At 38.7% G+C, this 15,573-nt stretch overlaps 2 protein-coding genes and 1 long non-coding RNA gene across 6 annotated transcripts in view; 2 read left to right on the top strand and 1 right to left on the bottom strand.

Moving 5' to 3' along the window:
* The window catches only part of LOC148981456 (uncharacterized), an 85,329-nt gene extending 71,211 nt beyond the window's left edge, over positions 1–14,118 (bottom strand). For 2 of the 4 annotated variants that reach the window (XR_016168554.1, XR_016168556.1), the window contains exons 1-3: positions 13,844–14,118; positions 11,358–11,420; positions 10,611–10,863 (exon numbers count right to left, since the gene is read on the bottom strand). This is a non-coding gene — a long non-coding RNA (uncharacterized LOC148981456). Of the gene's footprint in view, positions 1–10,610; positions 10,864–11,357; positions 11,421–13,843 lie in introns of those variants that run through there. The other 2 variants (XR_016168555.1, XR_016168553.1) reach the window with 2 other exon arrangements.
* Positions 4,507–8,057, top strand: tmem236 (transmembrane protein 236). Its single transcript, XM_039677742.2, has 4 exons — positions 4,507–4,850; positions 5,289–5,361; positions 6,473–6,596; positions 6,678–8,057. The coding sequence occupies exons 1-4, from the start codon at positions 4,603–4,605 to the stop codon at positions 7,286–7,288; spliced, it is 1,056 nt and encodes a 351-aa protein (XP_039533676.1). The 5' UTR covers positions 4,507–4,602; the 3' UTR covers positions 7,289–8,057.
* Positions 10,659–15,573, top strand: part of cacnb2b (calcium voltage-gated channel auxiliary subunit beta 2b) — a 33,481-nt gene continuing 28,566 nt past the window's right edge. The window contains exon 1 of the mRNA XM_039677738.2: positions 10,659–10,787. Within this exon, the coding sequence (XP_039533672.1) occupies positions 10,740–10,787 (48 nt within the window). The 5' untranslated portion in view covers positions 10,659–10,739. The remainder of the gene's footprint in view (positions 10,788–15,573) is intronic.

Here is a 15,573-nt window from a genome sequence, read left to right as displayed (position 1 = left end):
GTTTTAAGAAGATTGGAGAAACTTAATTTTTCGCCCGAAAAAAAAAAACGTAAGGGGTACCACTGTCGTTTTTTTTTCGGGTCGAATTTTTGAGTTTCGATATCTCAGCTCTGGAAGGGTCTAGAGCCTCCATTTTTGCACTCAGGTCTATGTCTCATGGCCCTCTATCAGAATCCAGAGTTTTGAGAAGATTGGAGAAACTTAATTTTTCGCCCGAAAAAAAAACCCGAAAGGGGTACCACTGTCGTTTTTTTTTCGGGTCGAATTTTTGAGTTTCGATATCTCAGCTTTGGAAGGGTCTAGAGCCTCCATTTTTGCACTCAGGTTTAAGTCTCATGGCCCTCTATCAGAATCCAGAGTTTTGAGAAGATTGGAGAAACTTAATTTTTCGCCCGAAAAAAAAAAACGTAAGGGGTAACACTGTCGGTTTTTTTTTCGGGTCGAATTTTTGAGTTTCGATATCTCAGCTCTGGAAGGGTCTAGAGCCTCCATTTTTGCACTCAGGTCTATGTCTCATGGCCCTCTATCAGAATCCAGAGTTTTGAGAAGATTGGAGAAACTTAATTTTTCGCCCAAAAAAAAAAACGAAAGGGGTACCACTGTTGTTGTTTTTTCGGGTCGAATTTTTGAGTTTCAATATCTCAGCTCTGGAAGGGTCTAGAGCCTCCATTTTTTCACTCAGGTCTATGTCTCATGGCCCTCTATCAGAATCCAGAGTTTTGAGAAGATTGGAGAAACTTAATTTTTCGCCCGAAAAAAAAAAAAACGAAAGGGGTACCACTGTCGTTTTTTTTTCGGGTCGAATTTTTGAGTTTCGATATCTCAGCTCTGGAAGGGTCTAGAGCCTCCATTTTTTCACTCAGGTCTATGTGTCATGGCCCTCTATCAGAATCCAGAGTTTTGAGAAGATTGGAGAAACTTAATTTTTCGCCCGAAAAAAAAAAAACGAAAGGGGTACCACTGTCGTTTTTTTTTCGGGTTGAATTTTTGAGTTTCGATATCTCAGCTCTGGAAGGGTCTAGAGCCTCCATTTTTGCACTCAGGTCTATGTCTCATGGCCCTCTATCGGAATCCAGAGTTTTGAGAAGATTGGAGAAACTTAATTTTTCGCCCAAAAAAAAAAAAAAACGAAAGGGGTAGGGGAGAGCGGGGCAATGTGAGACATCGGGTAATGTGAGACACCCTCTGTATCTAGTCAACCAAACACATTTGTGGTTGTGTGACCATTATGTTTTTAAGCCCATTCCATTTCCCCTTGGCCATAAAGGAGAGGAGCTCATGGTGCTGTTATAAACATGTTTTTTTCACAAAAATATGTTTTTTGCATGTAAAAGTAAATTTTCTTGCTGTCAACTTAATCAACTGTTGTGGTAAAGCAAATTGATTCAGGTAGAAAAATGTATATCATACATGTTGATGAACTATTAACATATGAATCCATGTGATGATGATAGCTGAAGAGTATCCTGAATTACTAAGAGAGATCGTTTTTTGCTAAAATGTGGCAGTGGGGTAAAGTGAGACAAATACTATGGGGTAAAGTGAGACGTGAGGCACAAGTTAAGTTTAGTCCTAAAAATATTTTAATGTAATATTACATTACATATGTTTTATTTTTTAATGTCATTGACATTGTAGAAAAGTCATCATGCCAAGATAATACACCAGGAAGACAACCTGGGGCAAAACACCCCTTGAGGAGATGGAGAGTGCAGCCGCTGAGGTCAAGGAAGGAAATATGTCTATAAGAGCAGCTGCAAGAGATAGAATTATTGACAAGCCTGACAAGATATTGAGAAGAGGAGGTCTGTTTTAAAAATGTGGAATATTGAAGCCAAAATCTTTCAAACGCTGAGCAGCTGTAGCAGACACAGATGAACGGCTAGTGCGGACATTGGATGTGCTGTGGCAACTTGCATGAACCTGTGGAGAGGCGGCTCAGACGAAAGAACCAATCAGGCTGCTTCGTGCCTTGGCATATCAGAGCCATCCAGAATGGGTGTGGCCTAAGCCTTTATATTGGCCAGTTCAGCCAAAGGTAGTCAGGTTAAGTCGACTAAAGCGATCCCCTGATCAAAGCCACATACATTTTGAATGTGGAAGGGGTACGACCCACGTCCATACTCCCTTGTAAGAAGGCGAGTATACTCGATACTTCGCACAAATAGGGGTCCAGGCTCCGTGCAGCGCACCAGCCAGAAATTACCACCCATTTCTGAGCGTAGAGGCGTCTAGTTGACAGCGCTCTTGCCTCATGGGGATGGCAAACTAATCGGTGCATCTCTCCTCAGCACCACCGCAGCTGTACCAGCATGGAGAACCATAACTGGGTCTTCTAGAGAGAGGTTATTAATAGCACAACACACTTGCTCTCCCTGATCCATTCGATGACCTGTGGTAACATCGTGACTGGAAGGAATGCATTCAGCGGATGTTTTGGCCAATCATGGGCAAGCACACCCCTGCTCTTCTGAGGCGAAGAGGTCTACCTCTTCCTTGCCGAAGATGCTCTATATTAGCTGAACCGTCTGTGGGTGAAGAGACCATTCTCCTGGGGGAACATTGTCTCTGGATAACATATCCGCACCCTGGTTCAGGATGCATGGCACATGCGCCGCCCTCTAGACAGTTGATATGTAGGCGTTTCTCCAGGCTTTACTATGAGACGAGCCTGCCCTCGTAAAGGGCCCTACAACCTAGGCTGGATGTATTTGTCAAGATCACTTTTCTCCTTTTAAACACACCCATACTCACTCCTGACTGATACCAGTCGTCCACTTTCCAGGGAGCTAGGGCTCTGATAAAAAGTAAGTGGATCAGTTTACCCCCAGCTGGTTCACTTTACCCCCTTGATTTCTCTGGTCTGTCTCAGTTTACCCCTGGGCTGGGGTAAAGTGAGACACAAGACCACTTTTTTAAAAACAATCATATTTTCACTGCCCTTCGTCCTGAATACATTCAGATAATTTCGATTGGTAGAAAACATCCTGAATTAATGGGAAATGTATAAATCTTACTGATATATCATTTTAGCTCACTTAGAGGAGAGCAAATGTAAAAAATGTCTCACTTTACCCCACTCTCCCCTACCACTGTCGTTTTTTTTCGGGTCGAATTTTTGAGTTTCGATATCTCAGCTCTGGAAGGGTCTAGAGCCTCAATTTTTGCACTCAGGTTTAAGTCTCGCCCGAAAAAAAAAAAAAACGAAAGGGGTACCACTGTCGTTTTTTTTTCGGGTCGAATTTTTGAGTTTCGATATCTCAGCTCTGGAAGGGTCTAGAGCCTCCATTTTTGCACTCAGGTTTAAGTCTCATGGCCCTCTATCAGAATCCAGAGTTTTGAGAAGATTGGAGAAACTTAATTTTTCGCCCGAAAAAAAAACCCGAAAGGGGTACCACTGTCGTTTTTTTTTCGGGTCGAATTTTTGAGTTTCGATATCTCAGCTCTGGAAGGGTCTAGAGCCTCCATTTTTGCACTCAGGTCTAAGTCTCATGACCCTCTATCAGGATCCAGAGTTTTGAGAAGATTGGAGAAACTTAATTTTTCGCCCGAAAAAAAACCCGAAAGGGGTACCACTGTCGTTTTTTTTTTTTGGGTCGAATTTTTGAGTTTCGATATCTCAGCTCTGGAAGGGTCTAGAGCCTTCATTTTTGCACTCAGGTCTAAGTCTCATGACCCTCTATCAGAATCCAGAGTTTTGAGAAGATTGGAGAAACTTAATTTTTCGCCCCAAAAAAAAAAACGAAAGGGGTACCACTGTCGTTTTTTTTTTTCGGGTCGAATTTTTGAGTTTCGATATCTCAGCTCTGGAAGGGTCTAGAGCCTTCATTTTTGCACTCAGGTCTAAGTCTCATGGCCCTCTATCAGAATCCAGAGTTTTGAGAAGATTGGAGAAATGTAATTTTTCGCCCGAAAAAAAAAACACGAAAGGGGTACCAATGTCGTCGCCCCATACAGGGCAACGTCATGGTCCTTGTTTTGTTTTCACTCATAAGTGTTTTTGGTAGTGTACTTCCTACCTAGTGTGCTCATTACCTAGTATAATCCCTACCTGCTGTGTATTATACATGTTTAATGTTCATTGTTATTTTCTGGAACCTGCACCCAAGAAATGAGCTGTACTGAAAACAAATTCCACCAGCCTGGCTGTGTGGTCATTAAATTAAATCACCTTGCGTACTCACTACCTAGTGTACTTCCTACCAAGTGTATTTCCTACCTAGTGTAGTCTCCGCAAAATACTACTTGATAAGTAAAATAAAATGAGTCACTTTCATGCTCATTTTTGTTTTGCTTTTACTGTTTTTGTGCTAAGAACACCATTAATAAAGGTTTTTGAAATGGGGACATTGCAGTTAGGCATTATGACTGTAATGTTTCAGTTTGCTACTGGAATGACATGTTTTTCTTCCCATAACTCCATAAAAAGAGAATGACTGCTTCATTACCATGGCAATAAAAGAGTACCTGTAAGAATGCAGTGTAAGCAGTGCCAGTGTACAGAGTCCAAAGCACTCAGTCATTCAGTGTTGTGGGAGATGCACTGGATGCATTTAGTGACAGCTCACTCGTGGGGATTTACTGAAGACTCATACTGTCAAGATGCCATCATGGAAGACTGTCAAACTCATCCTTTATGAGCTTCTGCAGTTTGCATGTCTCTGTATTCCTGTGTTTGTAGTTATGGAGCGCTTTGCTTCAGTAATTCGACTTGTGAAGTCTAGTGACACAGCCTACTGGTTGGTGGTGGCCGCCTCTGTGGCCTATATGGCGTCTGCAACCCTGTTTGTGTGGGCTCCTTTGAAATACTTCATCCTTAAGACTCAACGGTTCTCAGAAGTGACTAACTGGTGAGTACTATCCGCTGCTTCTCCATTTTTATACGAGGCTAGTTGATCCATGAACTCTTATTATTCAACACTAACTTTTTAGTTCTAATTTTCATACAAGTTAAAATACACACATTATGTCCCCAGACTGATCGTTTCTTATCAGCACTATAAATGCTTCCGCGGCCTAAATAACAAATTGTTTTAATATATTCAAAAGAAACTAATAATGGACTTGTGTGGAAAAATACTGAAAAAGTTTAGATGAATTAGTATAGCATGTCACACTACATGTCTAAACAATTCATGTCAACTGACTATAAACCAAGCTGCATTATAACTAAGCGCTTATTCCTCCCTCCCTCCTTCCCTCTTTTAAATCATGCTCTTCATTTCTAACCTATGTCTCTTGGTTTGTGATGCTAATTGTGTTTATTAATGCACTTATTTCTTCTGCAGGAGACCTGTTACACTTGCATATGTGATTCTCAGCACTTTACCATGCTTTGCTATCATCATAGCCAACTCAAAGGTAATGTATTATTCTGTCTCATTAAGAAATTGCTATATGAATATGCAGCAAGACAGTTTATTTGAATGTATTTCCTGTATTAGAACAGTTAGGCTAATTATGCATAATTACAAGAACACTAAACCAAACCCTAAACCTAAAGTAAGCACATGTTGTTAATTACAATTACATTGTAACAATTCTATATTAAAATAAATATTAGAATCTATATTACCAATTACATTAAAAATAAAGGTTCTTCAGGTACACTGTAAATGGTTTGGAGATTAAAAAGTTTCCTGTTATGGCAAATAGACTGCATTTATATAGCGCTTTCACAGGCCCAATGGCTACCAAAGCGCTTTACATTTTGCCTCACATTCACCCATTCACTCACTCATTCATACACCGACGGCAGCTGGTTAGGTGCCTTGCTCATGGACACCTTGACACTTGGTCAGGTGGAACCGGGGATTTAACTACCAACCTTCTGGTTTGTAGACAACCTACATGAACCACTGAGCCACTGCCGCCCACTCCATTACGTTAGTTCTTAACAAAATATTGGTTCCTAGGTTGATATAAACATCACTACATTGATGGTTTCCGGAGGTTCTTAATGGAATCAGGCTTTAAAACTTTCATTTTTAAAAGTCTGTATCCATTTGAACGCATACAAACACCATATGCTGTTTCTTTGTTCTGAAACTAGGAAGTAGTATGCGAGACATTATGGCAGCTTCGGTATGTAATAAAAACCGTAGGGCTCATCAACACAAACTTTCATAAACAGATTCTCTCTGAGGTACTCAGTAACTCACAGAAGAACAGTAGATTTACTATTAACCCAACGATTGGGTATTATAGACCGTGGAAGGTGAATGGAGCTGTATTTCAGCCAACTTAAGTCTCTGGTTAAAATCACGAGGCCCGTAGTCTTCAGATGTGCAATACCGGTCAATGCATTACCAGTTTCTAAAGGGGTTCTCACGGTTTTTGACTGTTTATTGTTGACACATCTAAAACTCATTGTCAGTCTTCCATCTCTATTTTCTCTTGGGATGATACAAGTTATTTTGCTCCTAACACTTGCTTCTCTCAGCAAACTTCTAGCCTATTTATGGTTGTGTAGGTTCAGCTTGACGCTGGAATTAAGTATGACCGCTTCACTGAGCTCCCCGTCTCTCTGGTCTTGTTCTCCCTCATTTGTGTGGACATAGTGGAGAGAATTCGCCCTCTTCGTCTGACAGGACAGGGTAAGAGATAATAGCCAATAAATACGGTCAATTAAATGATCTGTCTAAGTTGTGCTCTACCTTTATGCTCTTTTTAAAAAGCAAGCGGATTAGAGCTGGATTTTGAGATGCCGGGTCCGGTTCTGACTCACTTGGAGCAGGTGACATCAGTGTCCGCACAGCTGCACTCTAACGGACGGGATGGCGACACGTCTCCGAGATCAGCGGTCAGGAATGGGTCACTCTCAGGCCGTTGGGGAGATGCAGATGCACACGGCCCGTCTCGCACCAGCAGCACGGCATATCTCTACTCCTCTCATTCTGACTCGGGTCCCTTTCGCTTTGTCTGGATACGAGACCCTCGGCATGATCTCTTTGTGGCCACCTTCATGTTCTGGTTTGACACAGTGGAAATGGTGAGGGTGACCGAGTCTGATTCTGTGTATTACTCAGCGTGGGTGTTTCCCATTTACATACTGGCTTATCTATCCATCCTGCGTGCTGTTATTACTCCTGACAGTCCTCTGCTGGCTTCAACCAGTATCCTTTCCCAAGATTTGCCCTTTCTGGTAGTGCGCATATGCCTGCTGGGGGTCTTCGGTTACGTGACCCCCGTGCTGTACATACTAAAGAATATTCTTGCTGTGGTATCTTTTGTGTACTTTGTCTTTATGACTAAACTAAAGCTCCTGAACAAAAGAAGCATGTTCTGAGGACATTGTGGTAAAAAATAGCAGAAGAAATCCATACAGATTTACAGCCAACTTGTAAATATTTTTCAGTCTCGAATGAAAGTGTATATATTTCATTATTGTAATTTTTTGTTTTACAGATTACCAAAACTGACAAACATCTGAAGTTTTAGTCTTTCTATTAGTATTTATTGAAAAATATATTGGTAAATGCTGTTTGTGTAAATATTTTGAGCACATTATATGTTTTAAAGCTTTCTGTTTTGGTGTTTTTCAATGCATCATAATTCATTATGCCTAATGTTATTCAAATTTTTAGAATATAACATTTTATTAAGAACTTCTGATATTGCAAAAGTTTATTGTTGGATTTCATTTCAGCATATGAGTGTAGCTACGGTTCATATTGACTTAAGATAATGCTAGCTCATCTTATGCCAGGACATGTTTTGATCATGTAAAAACTGATTGCTTTTCATAAAAAGCCTGAACAGTAATACTTTGATTCTACTCTGATGCATATCATAAGATGCAGAGAAGCTTTTGAATTTCCATGATGTTTAGAAATCCCCTTGCATCTCATAAAATCCTCATATTTCTGCAAACCATAATTCCATCCATCATTTCTTTTTAATTTCATAATACATGAGCACACAATTTGATATTGTTGTTTTCATATACTAAGTAATGCATTTGTAACATTGAGAACTATGACAGTGTGAGAGAGTTACAGTTCTATATTCTTTTTACCAGATCTTAACTTTTACTATTTATTAAATACATTCTAATATATGTGTGTGTGTGTGTATATAAATATATATATATATATATATATATATATATATATATATATATATATTACACACACATTTATATTAATTTTAAAAATTAATTATTTTTAGTTATTTAATTAAATTTTAGTACATTTTTAATAATTTTAATTAGAGCCCGACCGATAAAGGATTTTGAAGGCCGATACCGATACAAATATTTTTGGGTTTTAAAATCGGATATTCCGATATATCGGCCGATATTTTTTTTACTATTAAATGTTGTTGGATTTCACACACGTGTAAAAGAAAAGCTAACTTTTCTGCACAAGATACGTTTGACACTTTTTCTCTATGTCTAAATGTTCACTCCTCGCAAGTATAACTTACATTTTACAATGCAGCAACTGTAACTAGAGATATGCTAGCTATAAATACAGTAATCATTACTTTATTTAGGCAGAAAAAGTTAATTGTGGTTTCCAAGCTCATTAATGTTAACGTTAGCGGTCTTCCACTGATGATAGTGGCATTAGCTGGCTTTGTGGTTAGCTAGTCTATGATGAGCCATAATTTAGCAATAGATAACATCATACTGCAAATTGTAAAACATACATTTTCAATATAACAGGCCAAGGAGAGATGATTGAAGCGTGTTTCGTCCGTTTTTATTTTTTTAAATATTCATTTATCGGCCATTATAACTGACGATACCGATATTTTGGAAAATGCCTAATATTGGCCAATAATAATGGCCGGCCGATATATCGGTCTGGCTCTAATTTTAATTATAAGGATAATATGCATGTTATCAATTTTACAGAATTTTTTATAAAAAACAATATTTTTTCAATAATTTTCAAATGATCAAAATATAACATTATTGATATATACATATATATATATATATATATATATATATATATATATTTGTAAGGTAATAAGGTAACAAGGTAACAATTCTAAGGTAATAATTATATATATATATATATATATATATATATATATATATATATATAAATGATATATTAAAATATACTTTTTACTTCCAGAAGTATGTTTTGTCTCTGTTAGATTTTCGCAGTGAATAATATGGTAATCAATACTTTTTACTTCTAAAATAATTTTTTTTACAGCATTTTGCAATACAACTTCATCAAATGTCCTGTCAAATGTATTTTCTCACTGTATATTGTGAAAGTAACTTACCAATTACAACTTACAGCTGAGCTATCCATGACTTTTCTATTAAATGTTCAAACACACACACACACACACATACACACATATACATACATACATATTCACAAAAATGTTTGAATGTTTAATAAAATATATATGACTATATATAGAGTCAAATAAATGTAAATAAACATCCAAACATTTTTGAAGTCTATGAGCTCCCCGAATATTGCTTTATGTATCGTAAGTATTCCTGAAGAAATCTCTGAATATAATATTCTTCGTTCTCTGTCTGATGATTATTTCAAGCCTATTTTCTCAGCCTGGCATTATTCCCATCTAACCAATGAGGTGTAATTTATTCGCTCGAAAGAAAATTATAAAAACCCATCTCTGAGTGTGACTGAATTGTTTGCCTCAGTGTGTCTCCCACAGATTTCAGAATAGAGCTTAATTTTAATTCCTTCCATTTAAACTCGACAGTCAGCATGTGAACAGATGCTGCAAATGAAATTGCATGAGCTCTCGCTCGCCTCCTCAGCAGGGGACAACAGAGGGAGAGGAGACATCAAGGACAGACACTCAGATACAATAATAGATAAAGAAGAGGAGTGGAATAACTGATAAAGCCCATGATGCAGAAAATGGGCTGAGATTCAATGAGAGGAAGAGGGGAGCACATTTGAATTCACTCTGTGTTTCTCCTGCGTTACGAGCATCACTAAGTGCTCGACCATGCAGTGTAGCAACCGGGAGCGAAGGAAAATGGCAAACTACAGCCACAGAAAGGACACAAGGGGGTAACACAGGTAATCAGGAGCGCCCCTGACGACTGAGGGAAAAACAGACAGAAAAAGCCTGTATCCACAGGAGGCGCGAGCCGGGAGCAGTCGTGGAGTTAGAGAAGCGGCAGAAACCAGGGAGAGACAGCAGACGGTGGACTCCAGCCTCCTCTGCCTGTGTGGACTGGAGACAAGGTAACCCAGACGTGGCTCACTTCTGGATTCTGATTGGCCGGAGTGGGCGGGGAAAAGCTGACGCAGAGAAAGTCAGGCAGGAAAATGACATTTACACCGTGCATCAATTTTAAACTCTGAGCCTGTGTCTGTCTTTGAAAAAAGGGGTGCGGTGGGAGGGGTGGGGTGGGGTTGGGTTTGTCTGGGGAGGGCATAAATAAATAAGGCGAGGAACTCAACGGGAGAAGAGCGGATCGAACAAAACCGCACACACCTGGAGCCAGCAGACTGTGAGCCTGTTGGTCTCAAGCATCAGGAGGATGTGAATCACTCACTTTGACTAACTGCATCGCATTCATCACTGTTTGTGGAGGAATGTTCGCTTTTGACACGCTTTTTACTGGAGTAGAGGCTGTGTGGAACGGAGACAGTTACCTGATGCTGTGTCTCTCCTCAGACTGATGTGATGGCTGTCCCTTACAGAAAGGGAACCAGAGGTTGTGTCTCACAGAAAGAGTGATTTTTGGCTGCACCATCCTCAGGACCCCACTGGATGTTCTCTTGATGTATTGCTGTGGTCTGGGACACTGGCGGAGAGAACAGTCCACCTATGTGAGTAACTGCAGCATGCTTAATGTGATCTTCCACTTTCAGGATGCTCTAGGTTGAAAATACATGAAAACATAACCTGTAAACATACAATTTTGAGTAAATATCACAAAATCCCCTAATGTAGAACTAGAACCTGTGAAATAAGGGTATCCTACATATTGTCATTCTAAGCCTCTGAGTATCCATTGAGTGATTCTGTCTATTTTGTATTATGAAGCTAAAAACAAGGGTAAAGTTCATAATAATGTCCTGACTGTTTTGTTCACCTAGTATTGAGTAAGAGGTCAGAACTGAACAGATCCCATGATCTACATACTACTAGCACCACCATCACCACAGTATCTCTCTGAGCTTGTCATTCGTTACATTTGACGTACGAGTACGTATTTCAGCGGGAACTCCTTGAATAAAAATATCCTGGATGCTATAATAACCCATGTTTTTACTGCCACCTGGGCTGCCGCATGGAGAGAAAGTGAACAAGAGTGTGTGTAAAAGAACAGAATGAGAAACGTGTGAGTCACTGTGTGTGTGTGTGTGTGTGTGTGTGTGTCATGATGAATGCCTTACCTAAATCCCCCAGAGCAGGCGGAAGGGGATCACAGTCACACAGAAGCACACTGAGCTCCAAAGCTGTCAAAGCAAACAGGTAGTAAATAGGCTTATCATGCCTCAGACCGTATGCAGTGTCAGGCGCAGACCTCAAAGTGCAAAGAAAGGAATCATAAAAAAGCGCAGTCTTTTACTGTAACTGCTGTATCAGATGTTTGCAAATCTTTAGAAATGTGCCGTTGGTATTTTCAGCACAGGAAGATCAGATCAGTGTTTTTTGCTATGAGTAGTCAAACTACCAGCTACATAGTTCGATTTGTAAGTAAAATATATTCCAACACTGACTGCATAGGATATTAACACTGGTTTTCAAAGAAATTAGCCTCCCTTGATTGGTAGTAATTTCTCAAGATGCCTACCTTGTGTGGAGTCAACATGAAATAAACATCTAAACCTGTTTACATTCTTAATGATAGCCTATACCTAGTAGCTAGAATAGTACCCCCAGGGGCCCCTGGGCACTGAAGCTCATGGGTCCCCCTCCCTACAACCACCACACCCTCCAAAAGAACACACATACACACACACACAATAATAAGGCACATCAGGTGTGGGATTTGACATGCCAAATCAATATTGGTCAAAAGCTGAATGACTATCACAAGACAATGATACTTTTTTCCCCCTAAAAAATAGGGCTGCACGATTTGGGGAAAATGTCATTGTCGATTATTGAGGTCAATATGGCTATTGTGATATAATAAAGAAATGGTTTTATGATAATGTTGAAAACTTGAAATGTGTAGGCTATTTCTCAACTCAAACTAGAAACAACAAATAAATGCACTGTGTTTTAAATTAAAATAATATTTTCAACAAAATTAAATATTGACATCTTTGCATTACTGCAAACTTGATATTTGTTTCAATAATGCAATAGTAAAAAAGAAATGTCATACCAGTGCCTTTACTGTCTAACAGGTAGGCCTTGGACATACACCATATATCAAACAGTCTGCACTGCATAAATTAATAATACAGACTAATCCTTACTAAATCTAATAAAAAGTTCTTTAGTCAAGAGCAGCGAGTAATTTTCTCTGTTCTTTTTGTTCTTTGATTAGCTTTACTGAGAGAAAGCTTTATTGTCTGCTGTCTCTTTAAGACCAGCCGCTCTAAGACTACTCTTATGTTATGAAGATACTGGACAAAATGGACATTTTGGCATAATTGTATGTTATTGTAAGTTCAAGCACGAAAGAGAACTGTATTCTGTCATGCTGTCTGTGTGCACAATCCTGGCATATCTTTTTCCCTGTGTGTGTGTCACAATCACACATTTGTCTTGTCGCGCATGAATGGTTTAAAAGCATTTGCATGAATAAGAGCAGGATCATATAATGTAATAGAATGTTACACATTAAAAAAATCCTGATTGGGTAATTATCAAGAAAGATCGAGGCTAAGCCTTCTGTGTATTATTTTTATGTAACACAAAAAAATGGAGGGCCCAGCACGTGCCCGTATGGTAGTAGGTGAAAATAGTATGTGACAAAAAAAGCATGTCCGAATTCACAGTACTCATAAAAGAGTAGGCAAAAAGTACCCAGATGACCTACTTCTTCCAGTGAGATTCTGTAGTGTGCGATGAACACTTTACTATCCCATGAGGCCACGGGAGAGGATTTATGAATGGTAGTGAAGCAATGTAACTGATGCTGGTAGGTCACATAATAATGGCAACATGGCGAATGTAGTACGTTCAGATTACATTATTCAACACACACTCATACTACTAGAACATACTTTTTTAGCGGTCGTAAAGTAATTATTTAAAACGAGTGCCTACTCAAGAGAGTATGTGATTTAGCCCAATATTTGTTTCAGATAGGCCTAATCTGTATGTTTTTGTTTGGGTGGGTTTTAGTTCTGTTTCCTAGTTATCAGTTCGTTTCTATGATTTTTTCATTGATGATAATCAATTTTACACCTGTTGTTCATTTCGTTGATCGTTTTGCTTAAAGATTCAATATTGTATTATTAAAAAGATTCACCGCTAGGGGTCACTAACCTCTAATACTTGTGCATGAATGGATACATTGATGTTTTTATCGTGACAGTGGTATGAAACATAGCTCGATTGCTAATAATGAGAGACATATATCAGCGCCCACACACGAGTCCAGCGGATTTAAAAGAATAAGGAAGGACATTTAATTCTACTAAACTACCCGCAAGTGCTGAATTACTACGTTTATTTGATGAATGAAGCGTGAGGTGACGTTAGCCTAACGCAACACTGTTTCACTTGGTCTCTAACTTTACACTATCACACTAACCTAAATTTGAGTACAAGTTATAATGTTATTCTATGTGTTAGTTTGTTGGCTGTATGAGACTAGCAATAAGATCAACATTAGAATAGCATACAGATCATATTCTAACAACTAACAACGATTAATCAACTTGAACTTTATAACATAGTTTTATGTACATTTGCTCACCTGTCAAATAAAGTATGTAAGAGCTCTTTCAAGTCGAGTTTGTCACGTATGTAGAGCTCTTGGCATCTCGAAAACACACGTGATTGATATTGATCCTCGCTCCTTTTTTCCCAAAGTCTGCTTGCCATGGTCCATAATGTTTGAAAGAAACAGCTGCAGCTTGAAACAGTTATGTTAGCTGTCCATTGTTGTGCACGCCTGTCGCCATGATTACTTGCTATGCTCGTAATGCACAAGCGGAAACCAGTGACAATGCGGATATTACGTCTTCTTCTTTCTTCTTTGTTTTGTTTAATGGCGGGTGGCAACCAGCTTTAAGGTGCATTACCGCCACCTACTATGTTGGAGTGTTGGCCAGAGCTTTCCTTCCCTTAACAGAACAAAACAAAAGAATACTAATAATAATAATTCTTATTATTAAAAAAAAAGTATTCCCTGCCCCTAAATTCTATTTATCAATCTGGTTTCCCTCAGATACTCCTCTATGTTCACAAACTCCTGAAGGGTGTTTGTTTATTAAGTGCAAAGTTTTATTAAGCCTTGTATGTCCTAACCTTAGCCTTGTTAAGATGTTCTCCTCATTTAGTTTTTCTTCTAGCTATCCTTCCTGTACCCACATTTTGCTGTAATATAAATGTCGTCCTGTGTTTCCTGTATCCCAACTCTTCTGCCACTCCTTAATGATATTTCGTTTGGATATTACATCAGTGACAGGCGCTACAGTACACAAGATCCAGGGGACGGAGTTGGGTATGGTTAGGGGTGGGGTTAGGGATCAGGGGGCGGAGATGGGTAGGTTTAAGGGCGGGGTTAGGGATCAGGGGGCGGAGATGGGTAGGTTTAGGGTAGCCTATGTGTTACTGTGTGCATCGGTGAGATGGAGCTGTTGCAGAAACGGCTTAGTGTTAAAACTCTTTTTATCTTACATTAATTATTTTATAAAATAATATTAACCACTTAACTGTCACCGTCCCACAGGTGGGACGTTTGCCACTATATTTTTAAAACAATAATATCTTAGTAAATACCTTAAATAATATTGACAAACTATATATCATTTGAAAGCTTACAATCTCTAGTTTCCATATTTGGTGACTGATTTTCAAAATATATTACAGAGGAGCCATAATTTATCAATATAAAACAAGAATATTTTCATACTCATAAGGCGTGTTCAGATCTTTATTTTAAAATAGCAGTAAACATGAAAAATCATGAAAAAATGGTAGATACCTCAGTTTGTTTTCATGCCAAAAGTTCAAAAGATAGAATCCATTCAATTATTTTGGAAAAAAAAGGTCTGAAAAGTTTGAAATATCAAGAAAAAAATTATAAATTCACCATTTGTGACGTGGCAGCTAGCTATGACTTACATGCGTGTTCTTTGTATGTGTTTCTTAGAGGTTCAATTCATATCAAAATCTGCCAAACTTCCCATATTACTTCTGAATAGGATCTCTACTTCAGAAATTGTATGAAAATTGTGAAAATAATGGCTCATATCACTCAAAACAAGAATGGAAATGCAGGCGCCCTTATATGGGCAGTAATGGAGTCTGATTGTGCCCTAGTGAAAAAGTTTGGTACTGCGCCCAAACAAAATCTTTCTGAAAGCTCATTTTTTGAGATATCAACCTAAAATTTGAAACACAACTTGTTCAGATTTTTGGCTTTGATTTTTCTGCCATTTTAGAGTAGCCCAGGTTTTGAAAATATATATTTTATGTAAA

The sequence above is a fragment of the Pimephales promelas genome, chromosome 5 (assembly GCF_988280905.1).
Source record: "Pimephales promelas chromosome 5, fPimPro1.hap1.1, whole genome shotgun sequence".
Lineage (NCBI taxonomy): Eukaryota > Metazoa > Chordata > Actinopteri > Cypriniformes > Leuciscidae > Pimephales > Pimephales promelas.
This window is presented reverse-complemented; position numbering and strand designations above follow the sequence as displayed.